Source organism: Phalacrocorax carbo, chromosome 12 (genome assembly GCF_963921805.1).
Source record: "Phalacrocorax carbo chromosome 12, bPhaCar2.1, whole genome shotgun sequence".
NCBI lineage: Eukaryota > Metazoa > Chordata > Aves > Suliformes > Phalacrocoracidae > Phalacrocorax > Phalacrocorax carbo.
This window is the reverse complement of record NC_087524.1, coordinates 15,003,197-15,016,674: the sequence shown is the minus strand read 5'-3', so window position 1 is coordinate 15,016,674 and position 13,478 is coordinate 15,003,197. Positions and strand designations below refer to the sequence as shown.

The 13,478-nt window shown below is 35.2% G+C and overlaps 1 protein-coding gene across 2 annotated transcripts in view; it reads right to left on the bottom strand.

Annotated features, from left to right (window-relative positions):
* Positions 1-6,114: 6,114 nt before the first annotated feature.
* ATRNL1 (attractin like 1) overlaps positions 6,115-13,478 on the bottom strand; it is a 524,212-nt gene continuing 516,848 nt past the window's right edge. For both annotated transcript variants that reach the window (XM_064464229.1, XM_064464227.1), the window contains one exon: positions 6,115-9,420. In XM_064464229.1, coding sequence (XP_064320299.1) covers positions 9,296-9,420 — 125 coding nt within the window. In that variant the 3' untranslated portion in view covers positions 6,115-9,295. The remainder of the gene's footprint in view (positions 9,421-13,478) is intronic.

Below are 13,478 nucleotides of genomic sequence, written 5' to 3'. Positions count from 1 at the left end.
GCTCTCTCGCTGAGCTAATCAGCTCTGCAGAGCAGTAAGCTACTAGCAGGGGTGCAGTACAGTGCTGATGCAGCTATGCCCATCTGGTACCCAGACCAACTCACCTGCAGTCAGCTGGAGAGATCTGCACCATTGTATGTTACACTACATAGGCGCAAACTTACAATCTTTGGCATACAAACCCCTGATGCAAGGTAACACAATGTTGACATAAGATGATCCCATTAAATATAAAGAATAAACATCATACTAATACATTTTAAAAAGAGTCCCTACAACACAGGAAAGCTTTGGGCTTGCTCCCAGTTCCTATAAACCTGTGTCATTCTTCTGTCATCAATGAATTTTGGCTGACATACCTCAAAAGTGTGATCCTAAGATCTGTTAAAGAACTTGAGCTAAATGTTACAGTCTCACCTTAGTATTCTGGTACCGGAGGACAAGAGTGGCACATCCAGCCTCTTATGCTAAATCCTCTTTGCTTGATCTTTTTTTGGTCCACAGCCATAAATTTCTATCTAACTGAAAGCCTGAAGATTTTAAAGATTTAATTGGGGCTCATTCTTCTAGACAACTAAGGATGGTATCCACTCATAAAGCAAAACCCCACTTTTAGCTGCAGTCTAAAGTAAAAGTAAAACTAGAAAGGAAAGTCAGAAAAATCCTCAAACCCCTAGTGGACACTGCTCTCTTTATGCAGAAAAATATTACATGTATTTGCAATCAAAAACACGGTCCTTGATCCAAACTAACACTTCTATAGATGAGGCACATATATAAATATGTGTGTGTGAACATAAATGTACTGTTTTGCATAAATATGAGTTAGATTAGCACTTTATTTTGTCTTTCCTTCTGTGAAACAGAACTTTACCTGTATGTCACACTCCTAACAATCAAGTGAGAAATCGAAAGCAAAATGTCATGATGTTTACTCTTTTAAGTTTCACTTATTTAGAGCTGAGTAATGCTGGTTTTGTTGTTGCTGAAATCATAATCTGTATGGGTACAGCTACTGATGCCCTTCCTGTTGGCCTTCATTTTTAGAGTCTATAAACCAAACGAGTTGGTCTTCCTGGACAGCAAAACTACTGCTTACACACTGCGCTGTCACAGGAACGCAAATAAAGAAACCTTTGCAATTCTATGTTGTTTGCCGTCACAGCATCAAAGCAAGGTTTTGCAAAGCAGGCAAAACCAACCAAGTTTCAAAGCACTCTTTTTGTGTTGGTAATTTTTATAACAAAGGCAGTTTGTTGTAACAGAAGTTTGAGCAAGGACAGGGTAAATCACAAGTTCTGAATGCTCTGATTTTAAGCTACCATTGAGCCACACAATTTTAAAGGCCCATTTTGGAAAATGGATTAGTTTATAAAATAAACTAAATAAGAACATAAAGTGTACCATTAGCAATATCAGTGGCTCAGTGGTGAAGAGACCATAAAGCTGTATGTTTTCCTTTTGATGGGACTGGCGAGAAGCACAGTGGGAGGCAAACCATATGAAATGGCAGTCAGGTTAAGTAAGAAGAGAACACCTATACAGCAATATGATTAGTTCACTTAAAATATTTAAGTTTCTCAAACATTCCCACCTCGCCCTCCAAATATTGCATGAAACAACCCCCAGATCTACAGTACTACAGAAATTAGGCAATGGTTAGCACACCTGCTCTGGCTAGGGTTGCCTGGATCTTGACATAACAGAATACCTTGGATACAGGTGTGACTCCAAAAGCTCTGCTGACTGTAAAAACCTGGGCAGGCCCAAGGAGTGGGGCAGTATTGAAGTAATATTCCCCAGACTGGAAGATTTTTTCTTCACAACGAAGCATAAAATCTTAGAAAACATTTGAATATCTCTTGGGAAAGCAGATAGACCTGTGCAGTTTTAAGGAAAGGGTGAACATTGAGGACATGGAATGTTTTGGGTGCATATGGTGAAAGAGAAGCCAAAATGCAGGGTATGGGAATGGGAACAACTGGCTGGATATCAAAACTTCAAAGGTCTATACAGGACACAGCTTTGTCCTAGCAGCGTCAAATTAAACATATATGCTACAAATAAAACATAGGAATTCTGAGGGATTCAGGAATCACTGAGTAGCAGCTAAGGACAGGTTTGAAGCTTTGGAAGATGTCTATGTGAAGTGAGAAGATGATGCTGATACTAAGTGTAAGATGATCGGAGATACAGTGGGAGAACTGCTGAAGAAACCAGAATACTTCCAAGAGAAAGGATAAAAGAATTTGGAAAGGAATCAGGATCAGCAGACGGCAAGGACTGCATGCCTTCAGAACCTGGATCAGTTTCACTATGAGACTGAATCAAAAGAAAATGCCAAGAGAGAAAGCCAATGTGAAAGACACTATTTGAATGGCACGGTGGAAAGGATGGAGCAGAGGAGGAACGCTAATGCCTGAGAAGGCGGCAGAATCTAAGCCTGGAGGAAAGGGTATCATTTTCTCGCAACTCTGCTGAACAATGAAAATCTTTTTTTTTTTTTTTTTTCAAAGCAGGAAGTTACAGAGGGATGGACCTGAGCTGTTTGTGGAGCTCAGTTCTGAAGACATCCAAGAAACAATTACAACCCTTTGGGAAGAGCTTGGCACCATGTGTTGACAGGGTTGCCATTAAATTATTAAAAGCAGGAGGAGGTAAATGAAGCCAGAGGCTTTACAGAGTAATTCTGTTGATTTCAGATACCTGAAAAAGTTTCAGAGCAATGGAAGGTGGTTTTCATAAATGCAGTGTAAAAGCTAGCATGGTGCCTGTCTTTTTCTTAAAATCTATAAAGCTTTCTCAGAAGGCTTTACTTTTTTTTTTTTTTTCCTTTATATAAAGCAGGAACAGTTCAATAACACCAGTGGGGATTCTGGAAAAGGCTTCTACCAAATATTTAATATTTTCATGTGATATTTCATAAGATATAACACTATAATCAGAATGAATATGTAAACTTATAGATTTTGAGAAATCTTATGATGCTATATCATGGCTTTTGAACTACATTGGAGGAATTTATAACTCCATCAAACTTTTTTAAAAAGGCACAGCCACTATTTGCAATGAAGAAGATGGAGCATGAAGAGGGTGTAAAACCTTTGGTCCATTTAATATAAATGAGGGATTAAGTAATGGAAATTCATTATCCCTGGTATTCTTCAACGTGATTAAAATGGTACAATATCACTGACATTTTCAGACAAAAATGAACATCAAAATAGTGGAGCACCTTTGGGATCCTATGGTCCGGGCAACTGTGAATGAAGCAGAAGGTACTGTACAGGGAATGGCTACTCGAAGCAGAAAAAGAACAAATAACATAAAATCAGACATTTGAGAAGCCTGATTAACCAAAGACATAAGTAAGTTGAGTAGATTAGTAAAATGATTTACCAACAATAGGAAAATGACCTCAACAGGAGAAACTGAGAGGAAATTCTGTGACTGCTATTGTATGAAAAGGCACAGAGTATGAGTTATTTAGTGTCTACCAGCAAACTGCAACATCTAGCACTATTAAATAGATCTGATACTAAATAACTTAATAACTAAAAGATACTTAGCACTCATACAGTGACTTATTTTTAGATCACTAAAGAGGTCTGAGTACTCTTTAAACATTAGTTAATTAATCTTCACATTCCCATGTCATTAGTAATGTTAATTTTATCATTCCTAAGCATTTATTTAGGAAACTTAAAGCAGGAAAATGATTTGCCATATTCCAACTATCTATTTAGAAACAGAAAAAAAATTACCTACATTAACGTGTTTAGAAAGACTTTTATACCAGACCATTTGTCTCTCTGCTTTGGGCAGGGGAGAAGAGGAACCTTGCAGGAATATTAACAGATTTCATTTCTGAGAGAAAGCTTTAGAACACAGACAATTTGGGTAGAGTTCTGTCATAAGGAAATCCATCGTGGTCATCCTAACATTATGTTCCAAAACTATGTTTATTTTTTTCTCAGGTATATTTTATAACTGAATATCATAAAAAAGCTTTGGGACTTCACATGAAGAAAAGAATTGTCCTTTATGTTAACCACTAAAAATCATGTTGTAACAATGATTTTTGATAAATACTGACCTGGAAAAGAATGTTAAAAAGACTCAGATTTTCAGTAGAATAAGATGGTTAAGATATTTTCTAAGTCTGGAAGTGTATTTGAAGAGCTCCATCTTATTCTTTTCTTGCTTCTTCTCTAATAAAAGGTCTTTTGGAAAAAAGCATTTGCTAAAATAGGAAAAGAACACAGCTAAGCATTGTTCTGATAACATAGAAAGGTAAACAGTTATTGTTAAATGAGTAACAATTCTCTAAAACTCCAAATTCATATAAGCTTTCTGTATTATTAACTCTGACCTTAGCACGTAAAAACTGTTACAGGAAAATGTACTAAAAAATAGAGGATATAAAAGGATGGAAGGCACTTGCCTCATTTTATGCACTCAGTCTCAGACTTGCTGAAAATACTGATAGCCAATTGATATGCCCCTGCAATAACATTCTCTATACAATATTTCAAACAGACTTCTATATCCTCACTTGGAAGGCTAAATACATTTAAGGTTTTATTTCTGTAGAAATGACCATTAATATATGCATAAATAGTCACTGATTCAGTTAAAGTCTTCATATTATTCAGTATAACACAAGAATATGTGAGAAAATATTCTGATTTATTTCAGCTGTGAATGCAATTACTTAATTCCGTATACATATATGATGTTTCCTGTATGTTTTAAAGAGGGTTGTTTGGTTTGTATTTTTTTTCTTTTTGTTCAGCAATCCCACCCTTGCTTTCTCCATATTAGAAAAAGGAAGTTTTGAACATATCTGCAGAGGTGCAAAGAGATGTTTTTTACCAAAACATGACTCAGCTTCAACTTACATGACCAAGGAATTATCAATTTAAGAAAGTCTGGAGTAATAATAGTCCCCTTTCAGCTTTGCAATAAATATTAGAGGGTCACTAGAATTTCAACTAAATATACAAGATGATTATTTTTTTACATGAGAAATATCTGTAGCCATAGAAATGGCCCCATGTGGCTGCATATGTGGTCATACAGAAATTTAAGCATTCATTTCGAAAGTGAAATAACTTTAAATAAGGAAAAGCTGAAACAACATATGGCCCTGAATTATACCAGCCCAGGTTATGCAAGACCTCTTTAGCCAGATTTGCTTTTCTTCGTTAGTATTTAGCAAGCAAGTACAGCTGAAGACAACATGGGAAGTTCTGGCCACCTGTAGACAACAGTAGTTTTGTTCTTATTTGCTATAAGCACCTAAAATAGCCTTAGGTATTCCATACTTTAGAGATTATCCGAAATAAGTGTCAGTAAACTACAGCTTTTCGGGTAATGCTGCAACTTAGAGACTGAAAAACTAGAGTTAATTTATTTCATTTTCCCCAGTAATAGCAAGCATCCTGGATAGGACAACTGTGCTTAAAAGAAGAGAGGGATTATTAATTACCTTTAACAGAGACTTTTCCTTTATTATCAAGAAACCTTTCAGATGCTTTTTAAAAAACTGGTAATGAAATTAGATACATAATGATTTTTTAATTTAGATGAATACTATGAAAGTTATTATGCATAAAGACTGAACATCTGTTAAAGTGATCCCAAACTAAAATTCTTACCATCAGGATTCCAGCTCTCTGCACCAGATTATTTAGAAAATAATTATTGCTACAGATTTTACACATAACAAATTCCGTGTCCTGATCTGAACTTGTCCAAATGTTTTTGATTCGGGAAGATGAGAGGGGACTTTAACTATAAGGAAAGCAGTCAGCTATGAAAATTTTCCAGTCAGATGAATCTGAATGTTCCTAATTAACGGTATCCTCATGCCTTAGCATATCTAGAATTTGGCCTTTTTTATATATATATAATTTTAATAGTGGCAACATACAGATAACCACTTTTTTAAATAGGTAAACTAGCATTTAATTACATTTCATAGGAATGTAAGGAATGGAAGCAAGTATTCTAAAGTGTTATCTGTATGTGCACAAATTTGATTTAAGTAGTTTCAGGAATTTATATAAGTGCAAAGAAGAACTGAAGGACTGGTGAACCCATGCTTCCATGGACAGTCTATCTCATATTTTGAACAGTAATTCATAGCTGCTGAATTCCCCTCAGCAGAATCCATGGACTGAGGCGATGGAGGTGGAATCCTGACAATCAGAACTTTGCTGGCCTTACTTTCCAGAACAGCACTGAGCCATTTATTTTTCATCCAACATAAATCACATTAGGGGTAAATCAGGCCATTCAACATTTTCTGACTCTAAGGAAGAGTTCAAAAGTTAAACTGGAGAACAGAGTTTTTTAAAAAATTGGCTTTTTCATGAAGCAATCTTAATGTGCCGGTTGATAAAACATCTCATCTGATGTACAGAGGTCATTATTCAAAAATTTGCACTTGCCAATGACTAACAAAATGTAGTTATCAGACATACTATGCTATTTTTACACCTTTAAAATAGAAAGCTGTTGTAAAAGTTACTCTGCAACTTTGGTTTGAGATATGTTGGCAAAAATCTGGTATTTAAGTGTGGCCACTATATGTTTGTTTGTTTGTTTGTTTGTTTGTTTGTTTGTTTGTTTGTTTGTTTGTTTGTTTGTTTATTATTCGCCTTTACTAATTGGCATGCAGTCAGGAACCCTGGGAGAAGAAAGATACTTGAGGAAAAAACACTCTCAGAGTGAATGAAAATGCTGAATGATCCCATGACAAACATGCTTTTCTTGTACATTTAAAATAATGTTTTTAACCGTTAACACAATAAAATGGCCGATAGCTATTTGCCCATCTTCAGTGTTACAATAAAGTATTTTAATCCCTTTAAAACTCATACCTGCTTTTCAAGTAATTGTCAAACTCCAGTTGAGATACAGAAGAATGTAATCCTTTATGAGTGAGTACAGTTAAAACTGCTCTACAAGACTACGTGGTCTTTCTGTGTACGGGGTCTCCAGCACATTCACAAAACACACACTGTATATATCTTATGTGAAATGTTTAGGTTGAGGATAATACAGAGTTTGGAATATAGTCCAGACAAGTGGTTCTTTCCTTTTTGTAAGTGTATGCATCATATAAACCAGTTTCTTTGGTTTATATTCATTTGAACAGATCAACTTTAAAATTAACAGAAAGGGTTGTTTTCAAAAGACCATTTTTTTTCACTATGCTAAGTAGCACTGATTGAAAGTTCCCAACAGAAGCTTTGAAAAGGAATTTTTAAAGTTTTAAGATGTAGGAGACTGAGGTCAGAATAGGCAATAAAAGTCACAAGATTGTGGTGGCATTATTTTAGGATAATAATATTATTTTAAGGTAAGAAAATACTGAAACAATCATGCCAGCATAAGAAATAATTATACCATAATTCATAAGTGCATAATTTATCAAATCAATAGAGCAGTCATGGTTAGATGCAACCTAATATTCTTGTATAAGATATAACTACATACTGTACAATCATTCCTTTTTATAGTTATTTTTACATTTAATCCTCATCCAAATTAAGCTGAGTACTTCTATGTATGAATGGTGTTACGAAATAAACACAACTCACAACAGGGCTTTATTACTGCTACTGCACCACCATGGCATGCAAGTAACTATGTAGTCAACTATAAACAGTAAAATGTCATCATCTTCCTGAAATGAAAAGAACATGAAAAATACAGATATAGTAGTAAACAACAATTATCTTTTTATATCTTTCATATTTACCAAAAGTCTATCGTTACATGAGGCATTTATACCTCTGTATCACTCTCCTGGACTAGTGTGGTGGCAAATTTGGAGTTGAGAAACTATACCTTCAAGCAGCTCGTACAAAATTACTAGTTTCCTATTATACTTCTGTCAACATGTAATGTGTAAATGAGAACATGACACGTCTGCTACCTACCCCTTAGCATTCTCTTACTTGTTTGTATATACATGAATTTTGAGTAAGTAAAAAGACTGAGGGCCATTAAAGCTGTTTGCTAAGTTATCTGTTCTGGTGACCGAGCCCCCAGGAGACTAATGTCCTATGAAAGGAAACTCTTTCATCTGCTTTTTGTTGCTGAGTACTGATTGTGTGAAGTTCCATAGTGGATGCTGGATTTGAGAACCACTGTTGGAAGCAACTTGGATTTCTGAATATTTATTTATTTATTTATATTTTGTTACGCAGGGTAACTCCTAACTGGTGTGAAAGTGAGGATGAGATGAAATTCTGCAGCTGGGAGAACACAAAGCATCCACACTTTATTATAAAAACAAGGGTCAAAGTACTGACCGGGATTAATTTCTTCTGCTTGGAAGTCAGGACAATTTATAGATACTAGCATATTTCAGTATTGAAAGGGGAGCAGGTAGAATGACAGCAAGGTAAACTCTCCTTAGACTTGTAATCTTGGACAATCTCTTGGAAAAAACCAGCAAACTTGATTGCACAAGAAGCTTCTCTATGCTCAATTAATTTTGCTGATCAGCTGGCATGGAGGACCCACTTGCGCTCCTTGTAAAATATGTTGTTCAGAATTCAGAATAGACTCTTAGGTACAGAAACATGAAAGCCCACGAATCACTCTCCTGCAGCCCAAATTATGTTTCTGAATTTTTTGCAAGGTAAAGAAAAATAATCATGAAACACTCAAATCAAGTTTTTCTATGGAATTATCTTCCAAATATTACATGTGGTGTTCTCGGGTTATACCTATGCTAAATTCAAAAGCTGCCTACCTATTTTGGGCACTGATAAAAGAACACCTAAATCCAAATGAACCTTTTCAGTTCCTGCTTGCTGGAAATAAATTTTAATGCTGATTACAAGGAAAGAACTGTACAATTCTCATTGTTACATTAAGCTATACAAAAAATGTCCTTGAGTTTCCTGGAATTTGCTTAGTTCTCAATTATACAGTTTCCTTCTACATTACAAAACAATGTACAGTTTTTCCTAGTTCTGTTCAAAGTTTTTCCCTGCTCTGATATATTCAGGATAAAGAATGCTAGGTATTTTATTTTGTATTTTGTTGATATCAGGATCCGCTCTTTTTATTAAAGCTCATCAAACATATTCATACCTACCAGAAGTTTGTTCTGCTTTGGGGTAGAGTAGGCTGTGTGACTATAACAGAGCACAGTACCTCATATGTTCATTTGTAGATTTGCCTCCATAAAAACTGAGGCTGTAGTATAGCTTTCAATGGAAGCCATTTAAAAAGAAAACATTACAGAATATACAATTGTAGTTTTTGAATCTCAGACACAAGTTCCTTGACGTGTTGAAAGATGATGTTTTCGATTTCTGACTCCTGAACTCTTATCTTTACAGTCTGCAGGCTTCTGTTGTGAAATGTCTATCAGTGCACTCGCAATTGCAAGACCTGTAAGATAAAGGAAAAACAAAATTTAATGTCCAGCTTTCCTGAGAAGAATTCCAGAGTAGTGTGATGGTTCCTTTCATGCCAAATTTTTGTACTTTTCCAGAAGTGATCAGTTTCATTTCAGACTCAGATAACAAGTTCTCACTTTATAAAATGCTACCTGGTAACAGTGAAGAAACAGAGGAACAAAAAAGAAAATGCAGTTAAGAGGACTAGACTGGATGTCAGGAGAACTGAGTTCCATTTAATTATCTTACTGATTTGTTGTGTGATCTTAGCATCACCTCTCTTTATCACCATTTTCTTGGGTATGTGGACCAGCAGCTCTCTGACATGGATTTTAATCTATTAAGTGTTTGTGCATTGCATTTAGAAGTGGATGAAACTATCAAATCAGAAAATAAAAGAGAATTTGAGACCATAGTTAAGACAAAATTGTACCGTTGAATATTTCCTTTTGCAATATATATGGCTTCCTAATTTGGAAATATTCAGAGGTTAGTATTTACCATGAACAGAAAGATTTGAAAATATGTTTCCAGAATGCATGGATTTGTGAGCAGACAGTGAACCTTGATGGTGTTGGTCTGGATCAATTCTAAATGTTGTCAACTTACCAAAACACTTCTTTTTCAAATTCTGGTTAAGTTGTTGATATTCCATGACCTGTTGTAATCTTTAGATGGTATTACAGAGGGCATGGACAGGCATGCTTAGGTTAAGAATTTTCTCTTCCATTTGCTTGTTACTGCCTACTTGCTAGAAATTACTGACTTCTGTAATGCTGTGATTAACAACACACTTAATACATGGTAGTTCCGGATTTTGAAATTCACACAAGCAAAATTGCAATGAAATGGATTAGTATTCACATGCTCTACTCCACCACAGCTGCAATAAAAGCATGACACTTGTACCTGCAAAAGCACATCTATATATACCTGAAATGTAGGCAAAGATGGTGCTGGTTCTTCCTACTGCCCAAACCACCTCAATCTCTAACACATAACAGTACTACTCCATAAGGAAACTTTTGAAAATACTTTTCACAATGTTTAACAGACAGTCTCTATTTTTTAACTACGGCCAATATCAGCCTCAGTTTATCTATTACAGAATCCAATTTTGGCAACATTTTTCATGCATTCCTTCACTACAACACTTATCTACTAAGAAACCGTGCAAAAAATAATTTTCACGTACAAGCGTTTCTACAGGCTTCCTTTTTGTTATATGATATACCTTTGGATTCGGCTCAGGTTTCCAGTCTCCTGAAAAAATTTATGCTATTGCATGCTGTAACACTACCTTTCTTAATTCACAAAAATGTTGCAAGAATCAATTAATGTGCATATAGCTTTTTGAAAATACATGGCACTATACTGTAAAATGCTAAATAATTATGATTGCTGCATTTCAGGATATGTAAGAGCCAAGATTAATTAAGTCATTTTCCTCACATACACATATATTTCCTGGTATGAGCTAGCGATGCCTTAAATTGGACTTTGATAAATTGAATTTTGGAAATCTTTGAGGCACCTTTAAAGTATCAGCAGTACCCAGTATTAGCAAATTCAGGAATAAAACCTAAATGACATTTTGATGGTTGCTTACATGTAATCCTGTCTTTAGCAGCTAGGCTTGGGGAGTATGCTAAATGGAATGAATATTATTAGGAAAACAGGTTTTCCATTTTTTATAAGATATTTTTAAATTTACTTGGATGTATGATGTTAACCTCACTTTACATAACAATTAACAAAAAGGAAGAATTATTTCCTTCAAATCTAATGCTGTATACTGGGGTATACTGGCACGCCGTTTAGAGTTCCATTAAAATCGGGTCACTCTAGAAGATCATTTTTCAAAATGTCACACAAATCATCTGATGAAATTCACTTATTATGTTCTCTACGCCCAGCATAGTTCCTTGTTATCAAAGCAATACAATTAACTGGGGGAACAATTCATTATTTGAGACTGGCAGTCTAAAGGAATTTCATTTACCAAGTCAAGCTGATGCACAGACACTGCAAGCAAGCAGAATTTACATCAAAATACAGCAGAAGATTTGACAAAAATGCTGTGGGTTAAATATTCATTAACTGCCCCCTCCCCAGCAAAACATTCCCTGTATTTTACAGGCTTTGTGTATAAACAGCACATGTAAATACATTTAAAGTCGGAACTTTTTTCATTAAAGTTGGAACTGTAAATCATATACTGTTCTATATCTGTTACCTCGACTCATAAGTTATTGCATTTACCTGCCTTTCATGAATGCTTCCATTTAAATATCCTATCTACAATCCAAACTGGTTTTCCAAACCAGTACCTGGCCTCTGGTTGTTTCTGACTCTTGAGTAAGGTGGCAGAAAGGAACAGTGGAGTCAGTAAGCATCCCACTTGGAGAATCAATGGGTCACCTCTAATAGTCCGATTTCTGAAAATGGAAATTCAAGCCTAGCAGCAGAACTGGACCTATTTTTAAGTTTAGTTTGTTTTCCTACTAAATGTTATAGAAATAACCTGACCTAGTTCTATGCAGCTAAAACAATCTCTAGCTTGTTGTAAGCATATGTATGGAAAGATCATTAAGAAGTGAGCCCAGTCAAATACATAAGTGGAAAGTATATTTTTGTAAGAGATAATTGCATCCACAATGAGAAAAATACCAGAGAAAGCAATATGAACTTGGTAATCTTTAGCAGAACTATTGTCTTTCCTAATGGAAGTTAAATGGTAATAGTTTATTCTCAGGAAGTAAGTGTCTAATCATAAAATTACTGGTGTGTGAATTTTTTGTTGTTGTTTTTTTTTTTTTTTTTTACAATTATGCAAAACAATTAATAAGTACAGGAATAAAATACAGCACATCAAATGAGATTGCCTTGAAAAGTGCATTCCCGATTTATATACAAACAGCACTTTAATTCTGCATTTGAACAAAAGCATCTGAAAAAGTCATTCATTTTGAGATGCTCTCCTCCCAGTCTCTGTAAAAACAGGCAGTACTATATATTTTAATTTTGCAGCAAAACAGCTTCATTAGGCGTGAAAGGTTAATTGCAGGTTTAAGTGCAGTTCAGGGAACAGTGCACGGGTCTGTAGTGAATAGCACAGTCTGCTACAGGAAGGCTGAGTGCTATAAACTGTTTGCCCTGCTGAAATGTTTTACTACCTCATTTACTAACTGTCTTCTTTTACTGCTTGTATTTGTAGTTCTTCTAAACCTTTAATAGCTACAGTTTTATTTCACTGTAATCAGATTTAAATGGAAATACCCATGCTGGGATGTTTAAATGTTTTTCCTCTGATTGTATACAGCTACATTTGAACCGATGTAAGGCTACACTATCTCTCAAGGTAGAAAAAAATCCTAACATTGAAAAAGTTAGTCTTACATGCTGGCATGCATATTTAAAATCTCTTTTCCTCCTCTATTGTTAATTTTAATGAGAAATGCATTGAGTTCTTACTATCCCCTTTGTTAAAAGTAAGGGAACAAAGAATGACCTCAGATTCATGGTTAGGCAGGTAACTGGAAATGTTTTTTCAATTTAAATATGTGTTGTTGGGAGATAGCATTTGGATAGATGTCTTCGTTTGATTAAATTCTACACGTTTTCATTGTTACACAGAATCAGAACATTCAGAAAGCTGAAGACAATAAAATAACTACAGCTCAAGTAGACCGATTAGATTTGTTTGATATTTTAACCAGAATTATAGTTATTGCTTAAGGTGACCTTAACAATGAAAATGACAGCTGTCATACAGAGAGACTTAAACTGAAAAGACTAGGTAAATGCTATAGTACTAGAGTAATAGCTTCACCCTTCACCACTCAGCAGTCTTTGTGTCACTTCCATTTGTTGATTCTTTCAAGGCTTGTTACTGTAGATGCTCACCTAATAGTGGACAGAGTCCTTTTATCATAAACAATCTGTTATTTGAAGTCTTTCCCTTGTAGCAGATGCGGTGCCCATGAATATCGGTACAAATGGATCTAAGCAGATTGAAGACAAACTGCGTAAGTGATGAGATTTACAGCC